At 38.8% G+C, this 26,896-nt stretch overlaps 3 protein-coding genes and 1 long non-coding RNA gene across 5 annotated transcripts; 1 reads left to right on the top strand and 3 right to left on the bottom strand.

Moving 5' to 3' along the window:
- The first annotated feature begins 288 nt into the window (after positions 1-288).
- LOC122664558 (ribosomal RNA small subunit methyltransferase NEP1) lies at positions 289-19,891 on the top strand. Of its 2 annotated transcripts, XM_043860423.1 has the most exons (7): positions 292-621; positions 807-899; positions 1,180-1,324; positions 1,448-1,558; positions 1,637-1,719; positions 1,857-1,914; positions 19,396-19,891. In XM_043860423.1, exons 1-7 carry the CDS (start codon positions 343-345, stop codon positions 19,473-19,475), a joined length of 849 nt encoding a protein of 282 aa, XP_043716358.1. In that variant the 5' UTR covers positions 292-342; the 3' UTR covers positions 19,476-19,891. The 2 variants fall into 2 exon arrangements, with proteins under 2 accessions (XP_043716359.1, XP_043716358.1); XM_043860424.1 differs by lacking the exon at positions 1,857-1,914 and having other exon boundaries at positions 289-621.
- LOC122664560 lies at positions 5,504-26,896 on the bottom strand. Its single transcript, XR_006333352.1, has 4 exons — positions 26,734-26,896; positions 25,006-25,013; positions 5,702-5,706; positions 5,504-5,516 (listed from the first exon to the last, which is right to left on the bottom strand). It is a non-coding gene; the product is annotated as an uncharacterized LOC122664560 (long non-coding RNA).
- Positions 17,018-24,868, bottom strand: LOC122664557 (pentatricopeptide repeat-containing protein At4g39530-like). Its single transcript, XM_043860422.1, has 2 exons — positions 22,465-24,868; positions 17,018-17,217 (listed from the first exon to the last, which is right to left on the bottom strand). Exon 1 carries the CDS (start codon positions 24,803-24,805, stop codon positions 22,472-22,474), a length of 2,334 nt encoding a protein of 777 aa, XP_043716357.1. The 5' UTR covers positions 24,806-24,868; the 3' UTR covers positions 17,018-17,217; positions 22,465-22,471.
- Positions 26,176-26,620, bottom strand: LOC122664559. The gene has a single exon (XM_043860425.1). The coding sequence runs from the start codon at positions 26,617-26,619 to the stop codon at positions 26,182-26,184; it is 438 nt and encodes a 145-aa protein (XP_043716360.1). The 5' UTR covers position 26,620; the 3' UTR covers positions 26,176-26,181.

Raw genomic sequence — 26,896 nt, 5'->3', positions numbered from 1 at the left:
GTATATGCTATTATTTTGTTTATTAGGTGGTAAATGTCTGTTACATAGTGAATATATGCCCGTATTTTTACTTATAGAATGGTCGTATTAAATATGTATTAAACGCATATCGTATTATTGCCGAATGCGTTTTATTACGCCGGATTTTTTAAAAGTATTATTGCCGTTTAGTCCATTTAATTGTCGTATGTATCCATTCCTGTTCAATTGCCGTTCCCGAACTTACTAACTAAGGTCCGAACTCAAGGTGAAAGGGTTTAAGCAGGAGTGAGAAATAGAGCAACACAGCGGCCGCGCAGACGCATATACAGAGACAGAGAGAGAGAGAGAAAGAAGGGAAGGATGGTGAGGCCTTACAAGGTGAAAGGGTTTAAGCGGAAGAAGAGAGAAGAAGAAGAATACTACGAAGAGAAAGAAGTGAAAGAGGAGGAGAATGAACGGGAGAAAACAGCAGCAGAGGTAGAGGAGGCAGAAGGAGAAGAGGAAGAAGACGAGAGGAGAGCAGAGGAGGCCGTGGATGAACTTCCTGGGATTCCAGTAGTGCCCTCCAATGCAAACGCTGGGGCTGGGGTTATAATCATTCTAGAGAGGGCTTCTTTAGAAGTCGCGAAAGTGGGAAAGGTTTATATAACTACCCACTACCAGCTTCTTTTTCTTCTTCAAGGCTTTTGGTTTTAAGGATTAGGTTTTCTCTTTTGAAAATTTGGGTCTTCCTTTTGTGGATTTGATTTTTCTACTGGATGCTAAGTTTTACCTTTTTTTTTTCCCCTTTTGAAAATCATTATTATTTGTTCTTGTTTACGCAGACTTACCAACTTCTAAATTCGGACGATCACGTCAACTTTTTGCTGAAACATGGGAAGGATCCTAAAAATTACAGGCCTGACATTGCTTTCCAGGTTTGTTTGAATTTGGTGTTACGAGTCTTCATTTGTTCATCTATTTTTTTTTTCTTTGTTGTTGTTTTTTAATGAGTACCAATTTATTCAAAGTGAAGAGACCGAATTCATACCTCTAATGTGGAAATATTCAATTTTTGGAACTAAGTTTCAATGCTTCCTCAAGTGGTTTTCTTTAATGTGAATTGAGTATTGGATGATGTTGGCTGAATTCTGTTTTCATGAATTTATAACCGTTTCTGAGTACTCATTATACTTTGGAAATTGTCGAATTCTTTAGGCTATCCTTATGATTTTGGATAGCCGACTCAACAAGGCTGGAAGACTAAAAGCCCTCTATGTGAAGACCGAGAAGGGAGTGCTTTTTGAAATTAAACCCTATGTTCGTATGCCAAGGACATTTAAGCGGTTTTCTGGCTTAATTTGTAAGTTCAGTTGATTCAGCTACTCTTTTTTGTGTCTGTCTGTCTATGTACAGTATCTTAGTTCTGCTTTGTTTTACTTATTATTCATTAACTTCTTTGATTTGTATCTTAAATTTGTTGCAGTGCAACTACTGCAAAAGCTCACTGTAAATGCTAGCGGTAAGCGTGATAAACTTTTGCGTGTGATTAAGAATCCTGTAACACAATATTTACCTCTCAACTCTCGCAGAATAGGTAAGTCTCTTATTTTGCAAGTATTTTGACTAGACCCGAGTATCTTGGTTAGGATCTGAAAAGCTCTTGATATTTCAGGACTCTCACACAGCGCAGAAAGGATGGTTAAGATCCAGGACTATGTTAATGCTGCCAACAATGATGTTAACCTCGTTTTTGTGGTACATAAAAAATTGTTTTTCTTTGATCAGGTTCCATCTTTTTGTATTCCTTAATTTTTCTCTAATGTATATGCAAGTTTTCGATTTTTTGGTTGAGACGATGTGTCATTTACTTAGATAATCCTATGTGTGTTCAGGTTGGTGCAATGGCCCATGGGAAAATTAATACTGAGTATACTGATGATTTTATATCAGGTAATTTCCGCTTTAGATACTTAATTTCCTTCTTTTATAGAATATTCTCATAATTAATTAATGGACACAGTCGGAAGTTTTTTATTTTTTTTTGAGAAGTTAAAAATACAATTTGCATTGAAACATACTGTAGACCTTTGATATGATTTTAGTAATCGGAATCATTTCCGATGAATTGTGATTCGAATAAGAATTCGCGGAGCCTGCATTTTCAGTGGTTGGTTTCGTTTGACCATTTTGGTGGTTAATGACCATATTTTGGCTTGAAACTTCAGACGGGCCCTAATTAAACATCTCCAAACATAATAGAACCTTTAGATTATTAAAAAACATCCAAAATGCTAGTTTGGTTTCATACCCTGGGTTGGTATTGTTCTTAGCTGTATACTTTTTCAAATACTCGCCAACCCCATTAAGTTGGGATAAGGCTGAGTTTTTTGTTGTTGTTGTTGCTGTATAATTTTTCAAATATAGCCTATACTACATACCCTAGGTTGGTAGTGTTGTTGGTTGTACACTTCTTCAAATATAGCTTATGCTACACTTAATTTATTACTAGAACGCATAAAATTCAAAAAAAACAGCTAAATATGCATTACAATTTACAAATGAAGAAAAACCATTTAATATTAATAAATGTCAAAGTGTTACAACTTACAAGTATATGTACAAGTGTTACAACTATAAATGTTCAATTGTCAACCAATGTGAAATTCAAAAAGACCCCTACAAAGTCGTTTTTCATACTATATGTCAGTACCACATAGAGTTTCGGGTGGGCTTGAAAGATGAGGAAGATTGCTGCCACTGCAGATGAAATCATTCCTCCGACTCTATCACAAAAGAAGACCATGTCATGCTATGTTTGAGGAAACGCTCAAAGTCCATCACAACTGCCTAATAGGCCTCATCAACCAAAGGTGTCTAACATACATAAAATTGAGCCCTAACCAATGTAAATTTACCCTATCTTTTTTTGTTTAAAGAAAATCAATTTTTTCAAACCAAAAGTTTAAACAATAATTTTAAAAAGGCGTACGCAATACACAAGGCTCCCGCCACTGCGGGGTCTGGGGAGGGTCATAATGTACACAGTCTTACCCCTTCTTTCACAGAGAGAACTCTCCTTTAGCATCAAACGTTACTTCTCTTCTTGAGGATTCCATACTTGCTCTGTACGATCTTCATCAGTGGCATCGTTGGTTGGGTCATCCTTCTTTAGGGACTTTATTTAAATTTTTTCCAGCTTTATTTAAGACATGTAATCCAAATAGTTTTGTTTGTGATGCTTGCACTTTGGTAAAGCAGACTAGACATATTTATCCCATTTCTGATAATAGAAGTTTATTTTCGTTTGGTGTGGTTCATTCTGATGTATGGGGCCCTGCCCGTTGTATGTCTATTTCTGGTTTCCGGTGGTTTGTTACATTTATTGATTGTTTTAGTCGCACCACTTGGATCTACTTAATTCATCAGAAGAGTGATGTTTCTCATTGCCTTAAGTCCTTCCATAAGATGGTGCACACTTAGTTTGGTGCAAAGATTAAAATTCTCTGCATTGATAATGGGCGAGAATACATGGTGGGAGATCTCCAGTCAGTCATATCTTAGTGAGCATCGCATTATCCACCAGACTAGTTGTGTTGACACACCGGCTCAGAATGGGGTAGCTGAACGCAAGAATCGTCATCTTCTGGAGGTGGCTCGCTCACTGCTATTTGCAATGTTTGTTCCTCCATGTTTTTGGGGTGATGCGGTTCTCTTGGCTGCATACTTGATTAATCGAATGCCCTCTTGCATGCTTGATGGTCGTTGCCCACTGGATCTTCTCATGGGTTCCTCTACTTTTACTATACCCCTAGAGGTGTTTGGCTGTGTAGCTTTTGCACGCAATCATCCTGTGCAAGGCAAGCTAGATCCCAGGGACTTCGTTGCATTTTCTTGGGCTAATCTGCCACTCAGAAGGGTTACAAATGTTATCACCCTCCTTCGCGCAAGCTATTTGTTACTATTGATGTCGTCTTTTAAGAAACAATTCCTTATTATTCATCCCCTGCACCTCTTCGGGGGAGTTTGAACCAAATTGATTATAAGGAGACATTTGCCCTTGTGGTTAAACACAATTCGATAGGAGTCCTCTTAGCAGTAATAGCCAATAGAGACTGACCATTGTATCAGTTGGATGTGTAGAGTGAAGAACTCCTGGTGACTTGAAAGAGGAAGTGTATATGCAAACCCCACCAGGTTTCAAGTTTCCCTCGGTTGAAGGGAAAATGTGTCTTCTCAAGAAGTCTCTATACAACCTCAAATAGTCCCCAAAGGCTTGGTTTGAGAGGTTTAGACGTGTTTTTCACAGTTATACCTATGGAGCTGCCCATGATGGAAGATGATAGAGAAATTGTAGATAGTTTAATTGGGCAGGAACAACATCAGCCCATGGTTTAGGAGGAACCGGAACCACTTGTTAACCTCAGCCCACGGATCAGGGGGAGCAGGCAACAACATCACGTATACTCCTTTGAAGGTGTTTGTTCGCTCTTGAAAGAGGAAAAACAAGGAGCAAGCTGTGAAGATCTCCACCTTCTCTCCTCACCAATTGGCCTACCCAGAGTCTAGTCCTACATGTGCTCCACATTTGTCTGGTAAGTCTCTTCCTTCTAGTGTCCTAACTCTTGTTTTACCAATTGCAACTAGAAAAGGAAAAAGAATGTGTACTCAACATCCCATCTCTAATGTGTTATCTTATGACTTTCTTTCTCCTTCCTTCCATGCTTTTGTTTCTTCCCTATCGTTTGTTTCTGTTCCTAACAACTGGCAGGAAGCACTGGTTAATGCACAATGGAAAGAGGCAATGATTGAAGAAATGAGAGCCCTTGGGAAGAATAACACGTGTGAATTGGTGCAACTTCCTCCTGGAAAAAGAGTTGTAGGATGTAAATGGGTGCTCGTGGTGAGTCAGAAGGCTGATGGGACCGTCGATAGGTATAAAGCAAGGTTGGTTGCTAGAGGATTCACATAGACTTGAGGAATTGACTACCAAGAAACTTTTCCCCTGGTAGTCAAGATGAATACCGTTAGGGTTATATTATCCTGTGCGGTGAATCAAGAGTGGGACGTCCAACAACTAGATATCAAGAATGCTTTTCTGCATGGAGAGCTTGAGGAAGAAGTATACATGGAAATCCTACCAGGTTTTGCTTCTCAAAAGACTCAAGGGAAAGTTTGTAAACTCAAGTGGGCATTGTATGGTTTAAAACAATCACCCAGAGCCTGGTTTGGTTGGTTTCATAAGGCCATGGTATCTATCAATTACAAGCAAAGCAATGCCGATCACACCCTTTTCATCAAGAGAACTTCTTCCCATATCACTATCTTGATTGTTTATGTTGAAGACATTGTCATCACTGGAAGTAGCATGAAGGAAATCTCTTCCTTGACAGAAATCCTAGGATAGGAGTTTGAGATTAAAGACCTGGGAAAATTGAGGTATTTCTTGGGCATAGAAGTTGCATATTCTGCTAAAGGAATTTCTTTATCACAGCAGAAATATATTCTTGATCTCCTGACAGATACAAGAATGATGTGTTGTAAGCCTGCTGACACTTCTATGGAGCCTAATTCGCATATTTGTAGTAAGGAGGGTGAACCAGTTGACAAGAGCAGCTATCAAAGGCTAGTTGGGAGACTTATCTATTTATCCCATACCTGACCAGATGTTGCCTTTGCTATCAGCATGGTCAGTCTATACATGCATGATTCATATTCATCTCATTTGGATGCTGTCTACAGGATCTTGCGATATTTAAAGGCTGCCTCAGGGAAAGGTGTTCTCATCTTCTCTAATACTCATCATTGTATTGAGTCATATACAGACGTCGATTGGGCTGGTTGCCCTGATGATAGGAGATATACTTTTGGCTCTTGTACATATGTTGGTGGTAACCTAGTTACCTGGAGAAGCAAGAAGCAGGCAGTAGTGGCTCAGTCCAATGCAGAAGTAGAGTTTTTAGGCTATGGCCCACAACATCTGTGAGTTGATTTGGCTACAGGGCTTACTTCAGCATCTTGGAGTATTAGTTTAGGTACCCATGCATCTCTACTCAAATAACAAATCAGCAATTAGCATTGCCCGTAACCCAGTTCAGCATGATCAAACCAAACATGTGATCTGATGTATTTACTAAGGGTTTACCTGTTGAGAATTTTATTTCAGTGGTTGGCAAGTTGGGCATGATTGATATCTATGCACCAACTTGAGGGGGAGTGTTGTATCTTGGGTACAAGGGTATAATGGTCCAGTAGGGTTTATCTTGTGTTGTCCTAAGGGTATTATTTTAACTTGTACTTCTCCATCATTATTATAAATAAGAGTGGGCTTGTGTCTCATCGACATAAGTTCAATTCCCCAAATATTGCATCAGAATAGAATGTCAGTACATAGTAATACTAATGCAGATCAAAGGTACTCAAAGAATTACCAAAGAAGAGAAAGAATCTGAGTCAACTCGGCAACTCTACTCAATAAAACGCATCTGAGTTGACTCAGTTACGAACTCGGCTGTGGGACTGGTTCACCTGCTTTTGGGTCAGATATGAACCAGCAATAGTTTCCCATCATGAGAGTTGAGACACCTTTTAAGTAGTTTATTTGAGATAACATTCTTTTTGTTTTTTTATCTTGTTAATTGCAATAGCTGAGTTCCAACCTGGTGGGACTCTTACCTTATCCTCTATTTGTTAGAGTTTAAGTTGGTTAAGACGCCCTAAATTGTAGGTTGACCTACGGGTTTTCTATTGCTGTTTTGCCTCCCCCCCTTTTTTTATGAAGTTGTTACTACTTGTTTCCTATTGGCTGAAAGGTTTTCCTAAGGCCTATATGATTCAGATGTACTAGTAGTCTATTTAAGCACTTGCAAGGCTCAGGCTCTTGCCTTCTATTTCTGTGATGATTCAGATACTTGGTGTAGTGATTCCAGCCTAGACCTAGGGTGGTGATTCACCGGTCATATCCTCTCTTCTTTTTTCTTTTCTCTGTTTTTTTTGGTGCAAATCTGATTTCAAGTACTTTGTACTTTATTCAATCATCGATTTCAGTAAACCTTATACCTTCAATTTGATCTTCAGCTGTTGTTTGTTATACTATTTGGTCATTGCTTTCTAATTACCTTACTTTCTGAATTGACATCTACTGTTGTTCTGTTATCTACAGTGGGAGATTAATATATCCCAGAATTTAACCTTTGGATTAATCTGAGATTTGGTGATTCTGTTCTCTCACACAAGAGTAGCCTTCATCTAGTTTTATTGTTCATTCTGGATTCTGGTTGTTGAGTTACATATTCTCCCCATTCGTTTAGCAAACTGCTGTTATCAGTTTCATATTTCCATTAGGACTTGTTCAGATTTCACGATCCGACCTTCCGATTAATCTGAACTTTTGGTGTATTATCCTCCTATATCTGATTACTATCTGTTGATAATTTTGTTCACATCTAAGTCCTTAATTCTGTTTATTGGATTTCCTTTGAATCAGGTATATTTCCTTCATCTACAATTCTGGCATGTGGTTGGTTTTCTAAAACCAAGTGTTAGTTGGATTTAAACCTCATGAAATACTTTGAGCTACATTGTGATACAGACTAAATAAAAGGGCCAAAGCCAAAAGTACCCTTCCAAAAATTAGGTCTCACAGCCCCTTGCTTTTTCAATTCATCTACAACCTTAAATGCATTTCTTGGCTTTCACTGAAAAAGGACATCTGGCTGGCCCCACATACAAGGTTTCTTTGCATTCATGATTTAGGTCCTATAGATTATTATATAAGGATTGTAAGGTTATACTAAGGGAGAGCCTAACCGCACAACATAGATTAGTGGTTATGGATATGTGCCTCACTACACAAAATCGTAAGAATGGTGAGCTTATTTGCCCTAGGATAAGGTGGTGGAGCTTAAAAGGAGATACTTTGAAATCATTTACTAATGAAGTAGTCAAATAAAGATAGTGGGACTTTGAGGGAGACTAATACAATGTGGAATGAGATGACTACTTGTATTAACAATGCTGTGAAAGATGTCCTAGACGTATCGAAAGGAAAGCGTCATTCCTCTGGAGAGACTTGGTAGGGGGGGATGATGAGGTTCAAATAGTCATTGAGACTAAAAAAGCTAGTTTTAAGACATGGCAAAGGACGAAGGATGTAGAGGATCTACAAAGGTATAAATTGGCCAGAAATGAAGCTATGAAGATGATGCAGATTCATCAGCAAATAGGGTTTGTTTCATTGGGAATAAGTCTAGGGTTGGGTTACATGTTGGGCCTTTGATCCCATGGGTTTCTAATGTAATAGGCCACTTTTATGGGCCTAAAATATGGGTATATAGGTTGCATACGGGATTAGTCCAATACTTAGTTTATTTTTATGTTTTTTAATTGAACCGGTTCAAATTGGTTGCATCCAATTGGTTCAATTCAAGTGATCATGTGACTTGGCTAAGTGGTCATGTGACAACTTAAGTGGTCATGTGATGTAAGTTGGGCTGGATTAGGAGTCTATAAGTCCAGCCATGTTTTGAGTCTATTTCCTTTAGTATTCTAGTTTCCTAGTCAGTTTAAGTTACCGAATAGGTTAGGGATAGGGTTAGGTCATTCCTTTTTAGTGTCTAAGTCTATTTTTGAGTCTTCTATATAAGTTTGTAATGGAGGCCAGCATTACATACGAATTTAATTAATGAAAAAACTTTTGTTTGCTGCCATAACTGCTGCTCTGCTCTGTTGAGTGAACCTTGTGAGTAATATTAAGGCTACCTTATAGGTAATATCAAGGTGAAGGGATTGGTGGACTCCGATCGACTCCTTGCATCTTGTAGATCGGGAGGTCCTTCTTCTTATTCAATCGAGTTTCTTCAAGCTGCTACTGCTGCCTTTGAAGGAGATCAAACCAGTTAGTAATCTTAGTTTCCTGCATATATCCTTCCCCTCTTCATCCTCTAACCTAATCCACACCCCCCTCCATCCATCAAACCCTAATTTCCATTAAAACTGCAAATCCTACCTTAACTAGGACTCCTTCATAATTTCAGATCTGTCCATCAGTTTCAGACCAAACTTCCAGCATACAACCCCCACACCTCTCCCTACACTCAACCTTAAACCCAGTCCATAATCCCCACTATATCCCCTCCATTCCTCCACTCCATTAAAACCCAAAACCTGCAACTCAATTCTGTCCAAAATTGCAAAATTTTAAAACCTTCCCAAATCCAATTATTTTTATCCCATAATAACCCCCTAGAGCTGCATATTAAAGCCATATAAGACCCATTCCCAAATTCCCATCCTAAACCCTAGAATGAACCTAAAACCTAGTGCTGTCCAATCGAACCAACAACTCCTTTTGCTATTGATCCTGTTATCTGGCTCCTAGTAGGTCTCCTACCTATCTAGGACTACATTAGAAGATTGTGGGAAAACCGGGGGAAGAAATATAAAGATCTTTATTACAATCTAAGCATAAAAGAAAAGATAGCTAAAGCGAGGGAAAGGAAGAGTAGAGATCTTAACCATGTTAGATGTATCAAAAGTGAAGACGGTAAAGAATGTAACAAAACTGAAGATAAAACCTAACCTGTAGCAAGAGAACTAGAAGAACAAAGCAAAGAAGAAAGAAGAAGATTTGAGAAGAGAAGAAGTAAAAACCGAGAGAGAGAGAATAGACTTCTCACGATTTAGTTAAGTTACTAAATCGTGAGAGGCATGTTTTATTTATAATCAACCTTAAGTGAATTACAATGAGAAACACCCAAAATACCCTTGAGACATAAAACTAAATAGAACTAACAAGAAAGAACCATAAAAGACAGAAATAACCCCAAATAACTAAACACGATAATCTTAACACTCCCTCTCAAGCTGGAGCGTAGACATCACCAAGATCCAGCTTGGAATGGCCACTTGCAAACTGTGGTCGAAACAAAGCTTTGGTAAACATATCTCCAAGTTGAAACTGGGATCAAACAAAAGGAGTAGTAATCAAGTTCTTTAGAACAACATCGCGAACAAAATGACAGTTAACTTCAATGTGCTTGGTTCGTTCATGAAACACTGGGTTGTTGGCAATATAGATAGCAGCCTGGTTATCACAGTACATCTCCATGGGCTGATTACTGCAATAACCAAGAGCATGAGTAAAGGAACCAACCCACATCAATTCAAGCAGTGTGAGCCATAGCTCAGTACTCGACCTCCGTGACCGAACGAGCAACAGTAGTCTGTTTCTTGCTCTTCCAAGTAACTAAGTTACCACCAAAGAAAGTACAATAACCAGTAGTAGATCTACGATCACCATCAGACCCAGCCCAATCGGCATCAGAAAATCCAATAATGCTAGTGTGTCCATGACGGCGATAGACAAGCCCCTTGCCAGGAGCACCCTTAAGGTAACGTAAAATACGACACGCAACCTCCCAATGAACTTGCTTAGGTGTCTGCATGAACTGACTGATAACACCCACAACAAAAGAGATATCAGGACGATTAACTGTAAGATAGATAAGTCTACCGACTAGGCGTCGATACTGGTGTGGATCACTAAAGACTGTGTCATCAGAAGCACTAAACTTGACATGAGGATCCATGGGAGTATCAATAGGTTTACAACCCGTCATACCTGTCTCATCAAGTAAATCAAGAACATACTTCCTTTGGGACAAGCTTAGACTGCGAGAACTGCGAACAACTTCAGTGCTAAGAAAATACCTGAGGTTACCCAAATCCTTAATTTGAAAATTGTCGAGTAGATATGTCTTCACCGTGCAATCCCGGAAGCATCATTGCCGTGATAATAATATCATCAACATATACTGCTAAGATGACCACATTAGACCCTGTCGCCTAACAAAGATAGAGCGATCGAGTAGTACTAAGAAAATCCACAACTAGCAACAACACACGCTAAATTTATCAAACAAGGCACAGGAGACTGCTTTCAGTCCATAAATTGCCTTATGAAGGCGACAAACTCTGACACTATCCTCCCCCGAGCAACATACCTGTGGAGGTTGCTCCATATGCACCTCCTCCCGCAGTCACCATATAAGAAAGCATTCTTCACATCCATCTCAAACAGGGCACTCAAGGTTAACAGCCAAAGAAAGCAAAATACGAACTAATTCAGCCACGCAAGGGGAGAAAGTCTCACAAGAATCGACCCCATAGCTCGGGTAAACCCCTGGCAACCAAACGGGCCTCAGGCCGCTCCACAGCACTATCGGGATTGTACTTCACCGTGTACACCCACCGATACTTAACAAGATCCTTACTAGGTGGGAGATCAACCGAAGACCAAGTCTTACGAGAGATGAGAGCCTCCATCTCCACATCCATAGCATTTTTCCACTCAGGGTGAGACATAGCAAGGGTATAAGAAGTGGGAATAAAAGTAGAATGTAATGCAGTAGCAAAAGCACGATAATGAGAGGGAAGATGAGAAACAAACACATAATTTGCCAGAGGATAAAGGGGACGGGTAGTGCAAGACGAGTACCTTTTCTTTGAGCAATAGGGAGATCATCAACCATAATTGTCACGGCGTCACGGTGATCCAAGTCGTGGAAGGGTGTCACGTCGATATATCGACATGCCATGGCGAGCATGTCGACCATGTTTAATTTTTTATTTTCTCTATTTTTAATGTCATTTAGTATGCTATAATATATGTCCTATAACATCAAAAATCAACATGAAAAGCGTACTACACTACTACTAATATACTATGCCACTATGGTTTAATTCATGAAAGTGTAACTAATATCCATTAGTGTATATGAAAGTATGAAAAATTGAAAATATAGATTAACCTATCAAATAATTGAAAGCAATAGTAAAAATCAAATGATAGGCTAACCTGTTTCAAGCTTGATAGCAATAGTCTTTCTTCAAAGTGTGTGATTTGGAGCAAAGCATCTAAGCTATTAAATGGTTTAAAAAAAAAAAATTTAAATTTAACTTTTATATGTACAAATATCGAACGATATATTTACATCCACCATGGCGTAGCTCGATATGCCACCTCTCCCAGCGCCAGGACAACTATGTCATCAACAGCAACAGGAGGATCTGCAGGCAAAGAATCAGCTAGTGGCGGTAGAGGTGGGGCCGCAATAGGTTGAAGTGGGAGTAACGGCTGCTGTTGGTGACGACGCACATAAACCTGTACAAGTGGGGCAGCTATCGGCAGAGGAAGAGGAGGAAGAGGAGCAGGGGCAGCAACCCGACCAACTTCATCAAGATTAACATCAACAGAGGAACCAACAAAATAAGGGGAACTCTCAAAAAAGGTAACGTCAGCAGAAATAAACTGTTGGCGAGTAACAGGGTCAAAACAGCGATACCCCTTCTGGGTACGAGAATATCCAAGAAACAAACACTTAACATCCCGAGGAGATAACTTATCAAGCCCGGGGTGAAGCACATGAACAAAACACTAACACCCAAAAACACGAGGAGGAAGAGAGAAAACAACCTGATTAGGAAACACTATTGTGAAAGGAATTTGATTATTTAGAACAGATGAAGGCATACGATTAATTAGAAAACAAGCTGTCAACATCGCATCTGCCCAATAGAGTTTGGGAACATGCATATGAAACATCAAAGAACGAGCGACATCTAACAAATGGCGATTCTTGCGCTCTGCCACACCATTTTGTTGGGGTGTATAAGAGCAAGAAGTTTGGTGAAGAATGCCATTGTCAGAACAAAACTGAGAGACCGCACGCTGAATTAATTCAAGGGCATTGTCAGTACGCAAAGTTTTTAAAGGAACACCAAACTGAACTCGAATTTCATTATAAAACTGTTTGAAGACAGATACAAATTCAGATCGATCCTTCAAGAGGTACAGCCATGTCATCCGAGAATGATCATCAATAAAACTAACAAAATAAGAAAACCCTAACTGACTTTTGGCCCTACAAGGACCCCAAATATCCGAATGAACCAACTGAAATAAAGAAGTACTCCTAGACTCTGGACTCAAAGGAAAAACAGTACGATGATGCTTGCCAAGCTCACAAGCTTCACACTCGATATGGGAGACAGACTTGCAACTTGGAACAAGGTGCTGCAGCTTGGAGAGAGAAGGATGTCCTAGCCGATAGTGCCAATGTAAAGGAGATACGCCAGGAGAAGTAGCAACCGCTGTAGTAGATGTAGTTCCCAAATCAAAGTAATAGAGGCCTCCCTTCTCATACCCGCCACCAATCTTCTTCTTTGTAGCAAGATCCTGAAAGACACAATAAGAAGGGTGAAAGGTTATAGAACAATTCAAAGTTTTAGTTAATTGACTAACAGACAAAAGATTAAGAGAAAGCTTGGGAACATGAAGAACATTAGTTAAAGATATGTCAGAAGACAAGGAAACTTTCCCATAACCAGTGACTGGTATGGAGGATCCATCTGCAATAGAAATCCGAGAGGACATAGAAGGCTGTGTGTAAGATGAAAACAAATTAGGCTTACCGGTCATGTGAGAAGATGCTCTGGAGTCAATGACCCACGGAGAGGATGAGGACGCAAAACAAGCAATAGTACCTGAGTGGGCAAGGACAGTAGCATCAGTAGAGATAGGCTGGTATACATTAAGTTCTTCCCACATCCCCTTCAACGAACTGTAATACTCACTAAGGGATTTTCCATCTTGTTTAAAAGAGAAGAATTTCTCATTGAGGTCATAAATTCGGGACAGATTTGTATCTTGAGAGTAGCTTTCCTTGAGTTCTTCCCAAACACCCTTGGCAGTTTTATGAAACATGACATTAGAAGCAATGGAGGGTTCCATGCTATTCCAAAGCCAGCAAAGAAGGGTTGCATTCTCAGCCTTCCAATCATCATATTTGTCATCAGTAGATTCCAGAGGCGCCATGGTAAGGTATTTCATCTTCCGGCGAGCAGTGATATAGACCTCAAAGGCTTGAGACCAAAGAAGATAATTAGAAGCACCATTCAGCTTCACACTGGTAATCTGAATATTAAAGTTGTCGGTAGAAGACTTAGAATCAGCCATTAGGGAAAATAATAAATGTAAACACCAATGTCGATAACAGCCCAAAAGAAAACCCTGATCAGGGTAAAACCGATAGCCTTGAAGAATAGGGCAGAACAGCCCAATACAAAAGTATAATCTTTGGTGAAGATAACCACCAATAGTGATGTATAATTACTGTAAATCCAGTAGCAAGAATGAAGAACAGATCCCAGAAGAAAAACAAATCGATTTCCACAGGGTTTTGGAATATCGATTGTCAAGGTTTTAGACAAGCAAGGAACCAATCTTCAAGGGCTTCAACAAAGAACAGAACATACACAATCGCATGCAAGATAGCAGTGAACTCTAGTCCTTCATGAATATATGACTAGAGTTCAGATCAATATAAGCAACATATGGTTGTTGTAGACCACGATAGAAATAAAAGGATGAAAACCTTCAAAGCAGCAGCAGCAAGGAGAATCTTGTGGATCAGAATTCAATGTTCTGATACCATGTAACAGAACTGAAGATAAAACCTAACCTCCAGCAAGAGAACTAGAAGAAGAAAGCAAAGAAGAAAGAGGAAGATCTGAGAAGAGAAGAAGTAAAAACCGAGAGAGAGAGAATAGACTTCTCACGATTTAGTAACTAACACCCAAAAATCGTGAGAGGCAGGTTTTATTTATAATCAACCTTAAGTGAATTACAATGAGAAACACCCAAAATACCCTTGAGACATAAAACTAAATAGAACTAACAAGAAAGAACCATAAAAGATAGAAATAACCCCAAATAACTAAACACGATAATCTTAACAAAGAACTAATAAGAAATGAGGACATTAAGAAGAGATGGGAAGGTTAATTCTGTAGTCTATTAAATGAAGACACTTCGAGTAATAGTGTTTCAGAAGACTGCATTATTCATCAAGACATCACATATCGTAGATATATATGAAGAATTAGGGTGTCTGAAGTAAAAGAAGCCTTAAAGAGGATGAAAGTAGGCAAGAAACAAGGCTCATATGAGATCCCATTAGAAGTGTGGAAGAGCTGAGGCATCTATGGTTTATCTTGGCTAACCAATTTGTTTAACAAGATTATGAGCACGAGGAAAATGCCAGATGAATGGAGAAGTATCATGGTTTCAATTTACAAAAATAAAGGTGATATTCAGAGTTGCAACAACTATAGAAGCATAGTACTAATGAGTCATACTATGAAATTATGGGAGAGGGTTATTGAAACTCACTTGAGACAAGAAACTACTATTGCGCCAATTTGGTTTTATGTCAGGCAGATCCACGATGGAAGCTATTTACCTAATTAGGAGACTTATGGAAAGATTTAGAGATTGCAAGAAGGATTTCTATATGGTCTTTATTGACCTAGAAAAAGCGTATGACAGAGTCCCCAAAGAGTTAATCTGGGAAGTACTAGAGAAGAGAAGTGTTTCAAGTAAATATGTGGACATATTTAAAGATATGTATGGTGATGCAATTACAAGTGTAAGAACTATGGGGGGCCAAGGTAGTGGATTCCCAATTACAATTGGGTTACATAAAGGATCAGTTTTAAGCCCTTATTTGTTTGCGCTTATCATGGATGATTTAACTAGAGACTTTCAAGATGAGGTTCTTGGTGTATATTTTTTGCTGTTGATATTGTTTTGGTGGATGAGACAAAAGCAGGGATTAACGCCAAGTTGGAGTTATGGAGATCAACCTTGGAATCAAAAAGTTTTAAGTAAGTACAGAGACGGAGTATATGGTGTGTAACTTTGGTTATAATTCACAAAGTGATTATTTTAAGTATCTTGGCTCAATTATAAATAAAGAAGGTGATATAGAAGATGATGTTTCATATAGAATTAAAATAGGATGGATGAAGTGGAGAGGTGCGTCTGGAGTATTGTGTGATTGGCATATTCCATTAAAATCTAAAGGAAAATTTATAGGACAGTCATACGACTAGCTATGATGTATGGTGCAGAAAGTTGGGCAGTTATGAAGCACCATATAGATAAAAACTCCATATAGCAGAGATGAGGATGTTGAGATGGATAAGTGGCAAAACTAGGAAGGATAAAGTAAGGAATGATCATAAAGTAGCTCAAATACGTGATAAGCTACAAGAAAGTAGTTTGAGGTGGCATGGCCATGTTCAATGGAGGCCTTTGGATGCTCCAGTACGGAGAAGTGATTTGATTCAGATTGAAGGAAACTAAAAGAGTTAGGGGTAAACTTAAATGGCCTTAGGAGAAGTGGTGAGGAAAGACATGCATAGCTTAGGCCTTGTGTCAAGTATAACCTTTAATAGAGCTGATTGGAGGGCAAGGATCCATGTACCCAACCCCATTTAGTTGGGATAAGGCTGAATTGTTGTTGTTGTTGTATAATGCATTGCTATCTGTGGCAGAAGTTGGAAGGGGAGAGAGAATTGTATGCGTTTTAGGATAATATTTTTATCATTGAGAAGGTGGTGGGGAGATGAATGGTGTTCCTTTTGCATTGGTCGTCAATTCTTAGAAGAGTACCTAATTTATAAAGAGAGATATTCTTTGGGACTTTGAGTTAGTCAATTCTACCCAATCAAAAAAAGCAAACCCTCCAATAACTAAAATTGGGAGAAAGAAACTTTTTCTTTATTGAATTAAGTTTCTATATATTTTTTTCCATTAGCAAAAGAGAATGGCATAAAAAAATACTTCCAGTTACAATTTTCTGCGCAAATAACTTTCCAAATGCATTTTCTTTTAAGTGGCTTGTTCATTCTTTATATGTCCCAAGCCCCAAGAGAAGACATGTTTGCGGGGGGGGGGGGGGTTTGGCTCGAGTCAAAAGAATTAGCAGAAGAGATCATTTCCTATTCTATCAGGTAACTGAGAGTGAAGTTACTTAACTACAACTAAACTCCACGATTGCAACAGAAATAGGAGACCAGCAACTCATCTCAAATGAACAAAGATATAAAATAGCTGAAGAAATAAGATAAAAATGGCATTGGGAAAATGTTTCTTTTAAATAGAAAATTGGATTGCATTTGGTATCCTGATTTTCTCAGATGATTCTTTCGGGAAGCACTTCTTTGATTCGTAGAGGTGTCTTATTGTAAATGAATACTTACATAGGTTACCCCTACAAAATGTAAAAGCATATGGGAGAAGTAAAAAATGTTCTATTCAGAAAGACCAGTCCAAAAGAGCAAAAAGATTGAAGGGTCCATTTAATTGAAATTAAAAATCACTCAGAATCATACTAAACATTTCTTCAGCTCCTACAAAGAACAAAAATATAAGTGAAGACCCCCTTCCCCCCCCCGCCCCAAAAAAAAAAAAAAAGAAAGAGAAAAAAACCCATGCTATAGTTGTTAATTCCTACGCTGAATAAGCCAACTTTGTCTAATTACAGAAGCACCCTTTACAATAAAAAAGAGAGTTTTAAGTTAAACTAAAGGGAAAATCTTGTTGTGACCTTACTTTTTTTGCCCTTTGTCTTATGCTCAAAAGTTATTTTAGTCATGGGTAAAAAAAGGTTTTCAAAATAAGTTGAAAGTGACTTATCATTATGTCATTTTCTAAAATTGTCATTGTCCATGTGAAATGACAAGATTACCCATGCATTAGATAACTTTTGGGAATAGAACAAGGGGCAAAAATTAAGGTTACAACTTAGTTCGCCTACTTGGTGACAACAAGATGCACCCTAAACTAAAATATCCAAAAACCATTTTACATTTTTTTTTAGGGGGAAGAGGGGAGTCTTATCAAGGGCTAACTCCAATATCCTACATCACCAGACCTATTAAAGAGAAAATGCCACGTTAACAGAGTACCCTAGGGTGAAAATTATCGGACAGCCTGAGGCCTTGAGGAGTTTAATATCCTCTCCATATGAACTTTTAAATCCTCTTAAATGGATATTTGTCCTTACATCCTCTGGGTGAGCTGGATTCCATGGCCTTGAGATGCCTTTGGTAATCCTTCAAATAAGGATTTAACTGAGCATTTCCTAGATTTTCCCATTTCCAGCTCCTCAAATCATCTTGTGCTGGAACCAAAACCCTCTACAGAATATGAATCAAAATAACCTGTTGATTCATTTAATCATTGCAAGTCCTTTTAAAGATCTACGTCAGGACCTCCATATGCTTTCCTCTGACATTTGGTGAATCCAATGTGAGGTCTGGCATTTGGTGAATCCAATGTGAGGATGTGAATGAAAGAAAAGGATCGAATCCAATGTGAGGATCTGAATGAAAGAAAAGGATGGAAAATGCCAAGTCACAGTTTAGACTTCTGAAATGCCATGGAAGTGAGATTAGGAGAAATACTTCTTAGAACAGGGAAGATCTTCTGCAAACATGCATCTTTAGGGAGCTGCCAGCATTTACGCACACCTGTGGCAATGCATGATTGAAATCAGGGGTAGGAATCACTATATCAAAGTGCAGGTGGCTAGTGAGGATAGGAAGGAGATCTTGATTTTGAAATTCTGTAAAGTAGTAACCATGGAAGATGATTGGAGGGCAAGGATCCATGTAGCTGACCCCAATTAGTTGGGATAAGGCTGAGTTGTTATTTCTAAATCAAGAAGTCTTTTTTAAACAGGGGTGAAGAAGATTTTGCAGGGTCTTTTTGTTTTTTTAAAGAAGTAGGAGGGTATTGAATTTGGGAAGAGAAGGATAGATGAATTTGATCTGACTTCAAATATTTGAAATCCATTTGCCAAATGTGGGACAGTTGAATGCTTGGACAGTATGGATCATGATTTATGACTTACTGATGTCTAGAATTATACCATAATCCAATTGGTTGAAGATCTGTATGGAGTTTTATTTGCCTAGACAATTTAAAGGAGGCAAAAGATGGACATGAATGATTGCAGATGGCTGACTTAGTTGTGGGTAAGCTTTGTATGTCGTATCCGTTGGGCTGGGAGGAAGGTTGTTCTGACAAAGAACTAATCAAGAGACGAGGTTTACAAGAGGATTTTAATAGTAAGATTACAAAATGTTTTCAACTATTAATTACATTTGGGTTTGTTATATACTAAGATTTGAAAGGAGTTTTTAGTGGTTTGTTCAGCTGATGTCCCCCCCCTCCCCCAAAGTTCCTTTTCCTTTTCCTTTTGTGAGCGTTAGAGAGATTATGTGGAAGTTCCTTTTCATTTGGTGTCTGAGAAACCATTCACCAAATTGAATTTCTCCTTTGCCTATTCCAACACCCCCCCCCCCCATCCCACGCCACCCACCCAAAAGAAGGCCCCAGTCCATGTTTCCACATACTTTGTGATTCATATGTTTCCATGGATTTTGGTTCTTGAAGTGGTTTTGTATCTTTCTATTTATTTTCATATTTCAATTATCCATAACAATTAATATTATGAATGATGATAATGATCCCTTCTCTCTCTATGTCTGTCTTATTTTTTATTATTTTTTTAATCTTTTCAGTTTCAGGCTACCAGTTGAGTGCTGCATATTGTTTAGGGATGATCTGCAATGCTTTGGAGCAGAAATGGAACATCTTGTAAACCTGAACCTAAATTTTCTCTATCCAAAATTTTATAAGGCCTGTCTTTTCCTTGGGGGTATTTTTGATCACCGAGAATGCAATATATTATGCAGTTCGGTGGACCTGGTGAAACATGAGGTAAGAAGTTGTATTTTCCACCTGCGATTTCAAAAAGTAAAAAAATTGTTGTGCAATTGGTGAAAGAACTTGACCATAGTGGATGTTGGAGAAATCAATACTTTTCAACATGAATCAAGAAGTTTATTTTTCTGGTTGGGTTTTCATCATTATCTAACTGTCATGCCCTTTCTTCATCTGAAGAACTTGACCACTCTGATGCAGTGAATGCTGATAGAAATCAAAGCTATTGTGCAGGAATCACAAAGTTTATGATTTGTTGGGTAAATTAAGGCAAAAGATGCCATTAATGTAAAACACCATGCTCTCCTGCACTCGTCATCAATGAAGGGAATGTTGCATCTAATGGTCATTAGGGTCCTGCTAGTTAGAAGGGAAGGAAAGTGCAGAGAATCGTTATCAAGAATGATTTTTTAATTGACTCAGTAGTGTAGTATATAATAATTTGTAATTCACTTTTTATCCAAAATATCATTGAAATTTTTTTAATAGAATATTAAGATTTATTTTTGGTCGAATTGGAATATTTAGATTTAGTTCAATATTTAGTATGTAGTTGTGTTAGTTGTTTAGTTAGTATTTGGTAGTGATTGCTAAACATTAATTTATTTTAGTTTTGTTCTAATTTTACTCAACGTCTAGACAAATGGGGCTATGGATTTTGTTTTAGGGAGAAGTCTTAGATTAGAAGTGCACAAAGCTGGAACCCCATCATAACCATCTGCTTTAAAAGCTCCTTTATTGAAAATATCCTTCATCTTAAATTAGCTAGACTAGTCATTTGCAAGGGGATGTTTAAAACAGAATTGTTACCCTTTGTCACTCCAAGGTTTTTAATGAATTTCTCACAATAAACAAAAACATCCTTATGCTCATCATGTGATGGTAACGAGATTAACATCTCATAATGAGATGTCAGGAGTCAAAAATCCAAATTCGATTCACATTTGTATTCGTTTAGGAATATTTGTATTAAAAAAAACATTATCCAAAAACTATCTAATTGGATACGAATTTGAATATCCTATTTATTCGGGTGGATTTTATCTGATTCGTTTTAACTCCCAATATAAAAACCAATATGCGGTTTGTTCATATCAGTATACCCTGTTAAAAAATAAATAATTAATAAAGAATATTAACTTGTCTTTTGGCAGAGAACATTGTCAAGTATAGATAATTTATTAAAATAGGGATAAAGAACGCGATCGTGTTCAAGGTGTGGACATTGCGCTTAGACACAGCTGGCCGTGGAATGACCTCCCAGCCCCCATTTCAAGACGAAAATTTCAGGTGCCATGGCAGTGGGCTGGGTAGTCATTTCACAACCAACTGTGTCTAGACGCAGTGTCCGCACCTTGGACACGATCGGGTGAGGATCTTTTCCCCAATTAATATCGACTGTTGCCAAAGGTGTGAAGCATTTAACAGGGTGTGGCAAAGCCCAATTCTCAAGTAATTCTTAGACGGTCGGGAAGGCAAGTAGATAAGAATCAAGACATTCTGATAACAAAACAATTTAGAATTGGAAACGAAATAGTGTCTCATGTTCCAGGAATTTAATCCTCTCAAATTCTTAAAAGTGTGCAGTGCGGCAGTACTCGGTGGAGATGTTGACACCTGACAGCTCGGACATCCAACGGCGGATGTCAATGAGTTCAGACACCAAGCAATATATATTTTGATATAAATGCACACCAAAGCCATATATCTCATTGAATTTGGAATCCAAAACCAAGAGTGATAGGGGAACGAATGACACTAAAAATTATCCTACTTTGCTGGAATAGGGGATCAAAGTATGTTTTCTTAGGAGATTCATTTTGGTTGAGAGTGGCTGGAAATGTTTTTGGTAGTATTCAAATTAACTACTTAGCCCTGCTTGTGGAATGATGGTATCCTCCCAAAAAAGGATCAGTTCTGTTCTTGAGAAAGATGATTCAAACCCTGAAACAACTTACATTGTTTTCATCAATGACATTCTGTTTTCAGTAGATAGATGGGTCTTCTTTGAAGCCATATCTCATTATGGTGACATTGCAGCAAAGGGTACATTTCCAAGTGACTTCTGCATATGATCTTTAAATCCATCTACGTAGCCATATTTAAGAAACAGTAACCACTTTTTGCCATGATTATGTAATCAGTAACAAATATCAGGTATTTGCTGGAAATTTGGAATATTACATGCCAATATACCTTCCATTGTAGAAAAAAAAAGTTTGATAATACTATTTCTTGGAGCAGGATATTTTTCACTAAATGCTAACCAGAAGTGATTCTGTCATTGAATTTCAGTGCAGAACTCAGGAAAACTGATTTCTGATTCTAGGCATTCATTTTTTGTGCTCTTTGTTTTATCATTCTGGGGTTTCTTCTGGTATGAGGTTTTAATTATACAAAATATATTGATTCCAATACTTAAACTAACTCATGGCGTTCCGTGGTTCAAGCATTCAAATTCAATTGAAGAAAATAGGCTATTCTTTTCTCCTTTTGACCCTCAGTTCTGATAATCATACATTTTGAATACATATTGTAATACATTATTGTAAGTAGGAACTCCAACTAATTCAGATGAGGAGCCTATTCCAATACTTATGAGCCAGTTTTGACCATCACATGACCAAATAACATCAGTAGAAGTTGGCACAAATGTTCTTACCCAAAAATAGCACTATTGGCCCAAGCCCTCCGCTATCATCCTCACTCAGATCATCTGTAAGTTCACCCACAAGTAAGCTGCTGTCAGTTATTTGATCACAATAAATAACCAACAACAATACAATCGCCAAAAGGAAATAGTTTTCATTTGTTGATTCAATATGTCTAGAGATCCTTATGATTTTCGAGTGCGTAAGTTTTTTTACCTTGAACTCAATTAACTTGATCTCTGATTATCAACCAGCTGTTTCCTGGATCCTTCTGGACTCCAATATTTGCCATTTTCTGCCTCAAAACCATAGCTTCTTCCCATCTTCCAGCCTCAGAATACACATTTGAGAGAAGAACATACGAAGCATGATCATCGGGCTCCAATTCCATGACCTTTCTTGCTGATTTCTCTCCAATCAGTAAGTTCCCGTGATTCCTACAAGCACTTAGAAGTGTTCTCCATGCTGAAACACCAATGGAGTTTTGTAGTAATTGGCTTGCTTCCTCAAGCCTGCCAGCACGACCAAATGCATCAACCAAGCAAGAATAATGTTCAGGTTCTGGCTCAATTCCGTAACTCTGACACATCAAATTGAAGATTAATATGCTCTCCTCAACGAGACCCACATGGCTACAAGCTGATAAAACAGCTAAGAAGGTGATTTTGTTTGGGATTATGTTCATCTTCTCCATATATTTGAATACCTCAATTGCCTCCAAGGCTCTTCCATGCTGTGCAAACCCTGATATGAGAGCATTGAAAATTACTACATTTAGGTCATGTAGTTCGTGAAAGACTTTGATGGAGTCCTCTATGTTACCACATTTAGCATACATGTCTATTATAGAGCTCCCAACATAGACATCTCTATCAAAACCAAATTTGATAACAGATGAATGGAACTGTTTTCCCAAATCCATGACTGCCAAGGCTGAGGAAGCAGTGATGCACAACGGGAGACTGAAGCAGCTTAAAGACATACCAACAGCTAACATCTCCTTGCAAAGCTTAAGAGCTTCCAATTGGATCCCATTCTGAACATAGCTTCCAATTATGGAATTCCATGTGGCTTCATCCTTGTGAATCATGGTGTCGAAGGCTTTCCGAGCATCATCAACTGCCATGCACTTAGAATACATGTTGATAACCCCATTTCCTACAAGAGTCGCACAACTGAGGTTGAACTTCACAATATCCGCATGGATCTGAAGTCCCAAGTCTAAATCTGTTTGACTTCGACAAGATTTTAGAATCGCAATTACAGTGGCTTCGTCGGGTTTCAATGTGAAAGTTTGCCGAAGTTCCCGGTAGAGTTTGATGCAGGCAGTGGATCCCTCTGGCACGAAAGCGTAACCCATGATCATAGAATTCCAAGCAACAAGGTCTCTGTCAGAAATGCTTCTGAAAACCTTTTCAGCCTCATCCATATAATTAAAATCAGTATAAAGATTTAAAAGAACACTTGAAACAAAACAATCTGCATGGTAGCCATTTTTTATCATCTGGGTATGGATTTGCATTCCTGTTTCTATTCCTCTGATCTCAACGCACGCCTTTAAAGCACTCGACAAGGCATGCTGATCAGGCTTCAAGCCTTTCCTACACATATCTCGGAACAAAACCACTGCTTCCTCCCCACAGTCATTTCTTGCATAACCAGATATAACTGAACTCCAAACAAAACCATCTTTCCCAGCCATTGAATCAAGAACTTTTCTGCCTGAACCCATATTGCCACACTTCCCATACAGATCAACTAATGCACTACCCACAACAACATCAGATTCATTTCCGAATTTGAGAACAAGGCCATGGATTTGCTCGACCTCTCTAAGACAACAACAGCACTTGAGCAAACTTGTAAATGTAAAATCATTAGGCTTCAACCCATCAATAACCTGCATTTCTGAAAACAATCTACAAACTTCAATGGAATCATGAATCTGAGCGAAACCGGAAATCATGACGTTCCATGTAACTGTATCTCTTCGAAACAAGCCATCAAAGATTCGGCAAGCATCATCTAAACATCCACCAAATTTGAAGTACATGTCAACGAGAGAACTCCCAGCGAATTCATCTTTTTCCAGGCCAAGATGGATGACTAAGCCATGAATCTGCAGACCCAATTCAATATAACTGAGAGCGGTACACGCCCGAATCACTACCGAAAGGGTGAACTGGTTTGGGTTCTCGCCCGAGTGTATCATTTCTACAAACAAATGGAGTGCCCTTTCGAAGGACCCACGATGCACGTATGCCGTAATCATGGAAGTCCATGTAACGACATTCTTCTGTGGTGTTTGATCGAACAACTGACGAGCGTGACTTAAATCCCCACACTTCGAGTAGAAATTCAAAAGGGTATTTGTTAAATAAACCTCCGAAATGTTCCCTAAAACTATAAGGTTCGCCTGTATCTGTTTGCATTCTCTGATTGATCTTGGCTTTGAATAATTTTGTAATAAACATTCGGCAAGAGTGGTGCTGTGAGTGTGACTGTAATAAAACCGGCGAACAGCTCCGATTATAGAGCGACAGACAGTTCGAATCATACGGCCCACATTTCATTTCGTCAACGACGACCTGTAAATAGTAATCAGCTGCAACTCAAGTTGGCCGCCGTTCTTGGGAGTTGAAAGTCCCTCCCTCTCTCAGTTATTGGGTCAATTCTACACTTCAAAAGGATGATCATCATTGAGGAGGGAGGGTCTTGCTCTGCAATTCCTTCCAAATTGGTGATTGTGCTCTGCACTGCAATTCCTTGGTTCAAAACACTTCAACCGCTGTAACAAGGAAGAGGAAGAAAAAAAGAAATTGAGTAGGATACAGTTTAAAGGAGAGTTTTTCCACCAGGCCCTCCACCGTGTGTTTTGTTTTTTGATGAAAAGGACCTCCACCGTGTTGGAACGAGAACATCACACCATCCCACGGTTCATACTTCCTGCACGCTTTGAACTAAAGTGTCAAAACCTGGAAAATTATCACCACAATTTGCTTGCCCGTCAATTTCCTCGGTTCCTCTAGAGGTGGACCTTATTCAGGTAGTGTGTCATACCCTTATTAGATGAAATTGAGGAAATTGAGGAGCAGACAAATTGAGGGGATAAAGATCCATCAAAACCTAGCCTGAACCGTTAAGACCGATCGAGAAAACCCATATTGAACTGAACCTATAAGGATTGGTTTTGGACTGGGGTATGATAGGACCAGCTAAAAACCTGATAGCACCAGACCATCCGATATCCAAACAAAAAATCGAATCGAATGAAACCAATAAAAATCATTGATTATAAGGTTATGAATAGGTGAATTGATTCATTACCAAAAAAGAATAGGTGAATTGATTATCCATTGATTTCAATATTAGTGAATAAATTTCTGATTATAAGGGAAATTGTCACAAATCAATGAGTATGAGGTTATGAATCAATAAAAATCCTTTGTCATACGGCAGGGTGCACATCCATCCTGTGGCATAATAGAGGCCATGTGTGTCATGTGTGCTACGTGGCTTTTGCTATGTCACAAGATGTGCACCGCACACCCTGTAATACAGCAAAGGATCCGGACTCAGTTAGGAATAAGGAAATTGATTTGTAACAATGCTTCTTCCATTGATCTCTTTGTTCACTGTACAAAATTAGTTGAATTGTCAAATTATTTATGGGTTTTTTTCATGTACCCGGGCTTGACGTAATTATGAAAAAATCCCTCAATTTTGAAAAATTCCACGTGCCCACCCCCATTCTGTTAGTCTAGGTCTAATAGTGTTAAAATCTAAGGGTGAATTGACAAAAATGCCCTTACAAAAAAAATAAAATAAAAACCTACAACTCATCTTCCCCAAATCGATTTGGGGAAAGATGAGTTGCAGTAACACCATTGTAGGGAACACCATTGATCTTCACCATTCTCTCTACACTGTACTCTATGTTCTATAGACAAATGTAAAATGCTTCTTCACAAAATAAAAAACCCAGGTGTGAGAGAGGTTTCGAAGATCGGTCTCCTGTTCCACAAATTCAAAAGGAGCACCACTCAGGATACGAGCCAACCACTCGTTGTCAATCTCCCCAACCTCAAACTCATAGCCATTGTTCATCCCTTTCTCTGCAACGGTAGAAACAAAGACCTCCTCGATTTCTAGCTGCAACTGCTCCTCTTCCGCCGCTGCCGCCTGTAAATCTAGGGTCCCACTAGGGAAAGGGAACCCCTTATCGGGACCCATGAAGTATGACATGTTAATACCACTTATGTTGAAATTCGCCATCATGGTTGAGGATGAGTCAAAGAAGGAAGGTCCACAACTCTCTTCGTTGCCGTTGATCGTCACAAACGACGACGATGGCAGAGAGAACATGTACATCGCTGAAGACGACGACGAAGGATTGGCATTGGTAACATCATTATTAGCATTAGCAGGGCAGTTTATCTCCTCTTCCAACAGTTTCATCACCTGCATCAACGTCTCTTCTTCCACGGAATGGCTGGGAAACGCAACCCAAAACCTAGAATTGGTGCAGAGGACACGACATAGCTGCTTGGTACAAAACCTGGATGTGGCTTCTGAGACTCCAAATCTACTGGAGATATCAGCATAGGTAGAACCAGTAGCCAATCGGAGAAGACCGATGCTGAGACGA

This window comes from Telopea speciosissima, chromosome 6 (genome assembly GCF_018873765.1).
Source record: "Telopea speciosissima isolate NSW1024214 ecotype Mountain lineage chromosome 6, Tspe_v1, whole genome shotgun sequence".
NCBI lineage: Eukaryota > Viridiplantae > Streptophyta > Magnoliopsida > Proteales > Proteaceae > Telopea > Telopea speciosissima.
Note: the sequence above shows the minus strand (reverse complement) of the source record. Positions and strands in the feature narration are given on the sequence as shown.

Bases quoted from the DNA above. Each gene is read 5' to 3' on its own strand.
- LOC122664557 (XM_043860422.1), bottom strand. From the start codon at position 24,805: ATGATTCGAACTGTCTGTCGCTCTATAATCGGAGCTGTTCGCCGGTTT.
- LOC122664558 (XM_043860423.1), top strand. From the start codon at position 343: ATGGTGAGGCCTTACAAGGTGAAAGGGTTTAAGCGGAAGAAGAGAGAA. The intron at 1,325-1,447 runs GTAAGTTCAGTT...AATTTGTTGCAG, and splicing joins GCGGTTTTCTGGCTTAATTT to TGCAACTACTGCAAAAGCTC. The intron at 1,559-1,636 runs GTAAGTCTCTTA...TTGATATTTCAG, and splicing joins TCTCAACTCTCGCAGAATAG to GACTCTCACACAGCGCAGAA.
- LOC122664559 (XM_043860425.1), bottom strand. From the start codon at position 26,619: ATGTACATGTTCTCTCTGCCATCGTCGTCGTTTGTGACGATCAACGGC.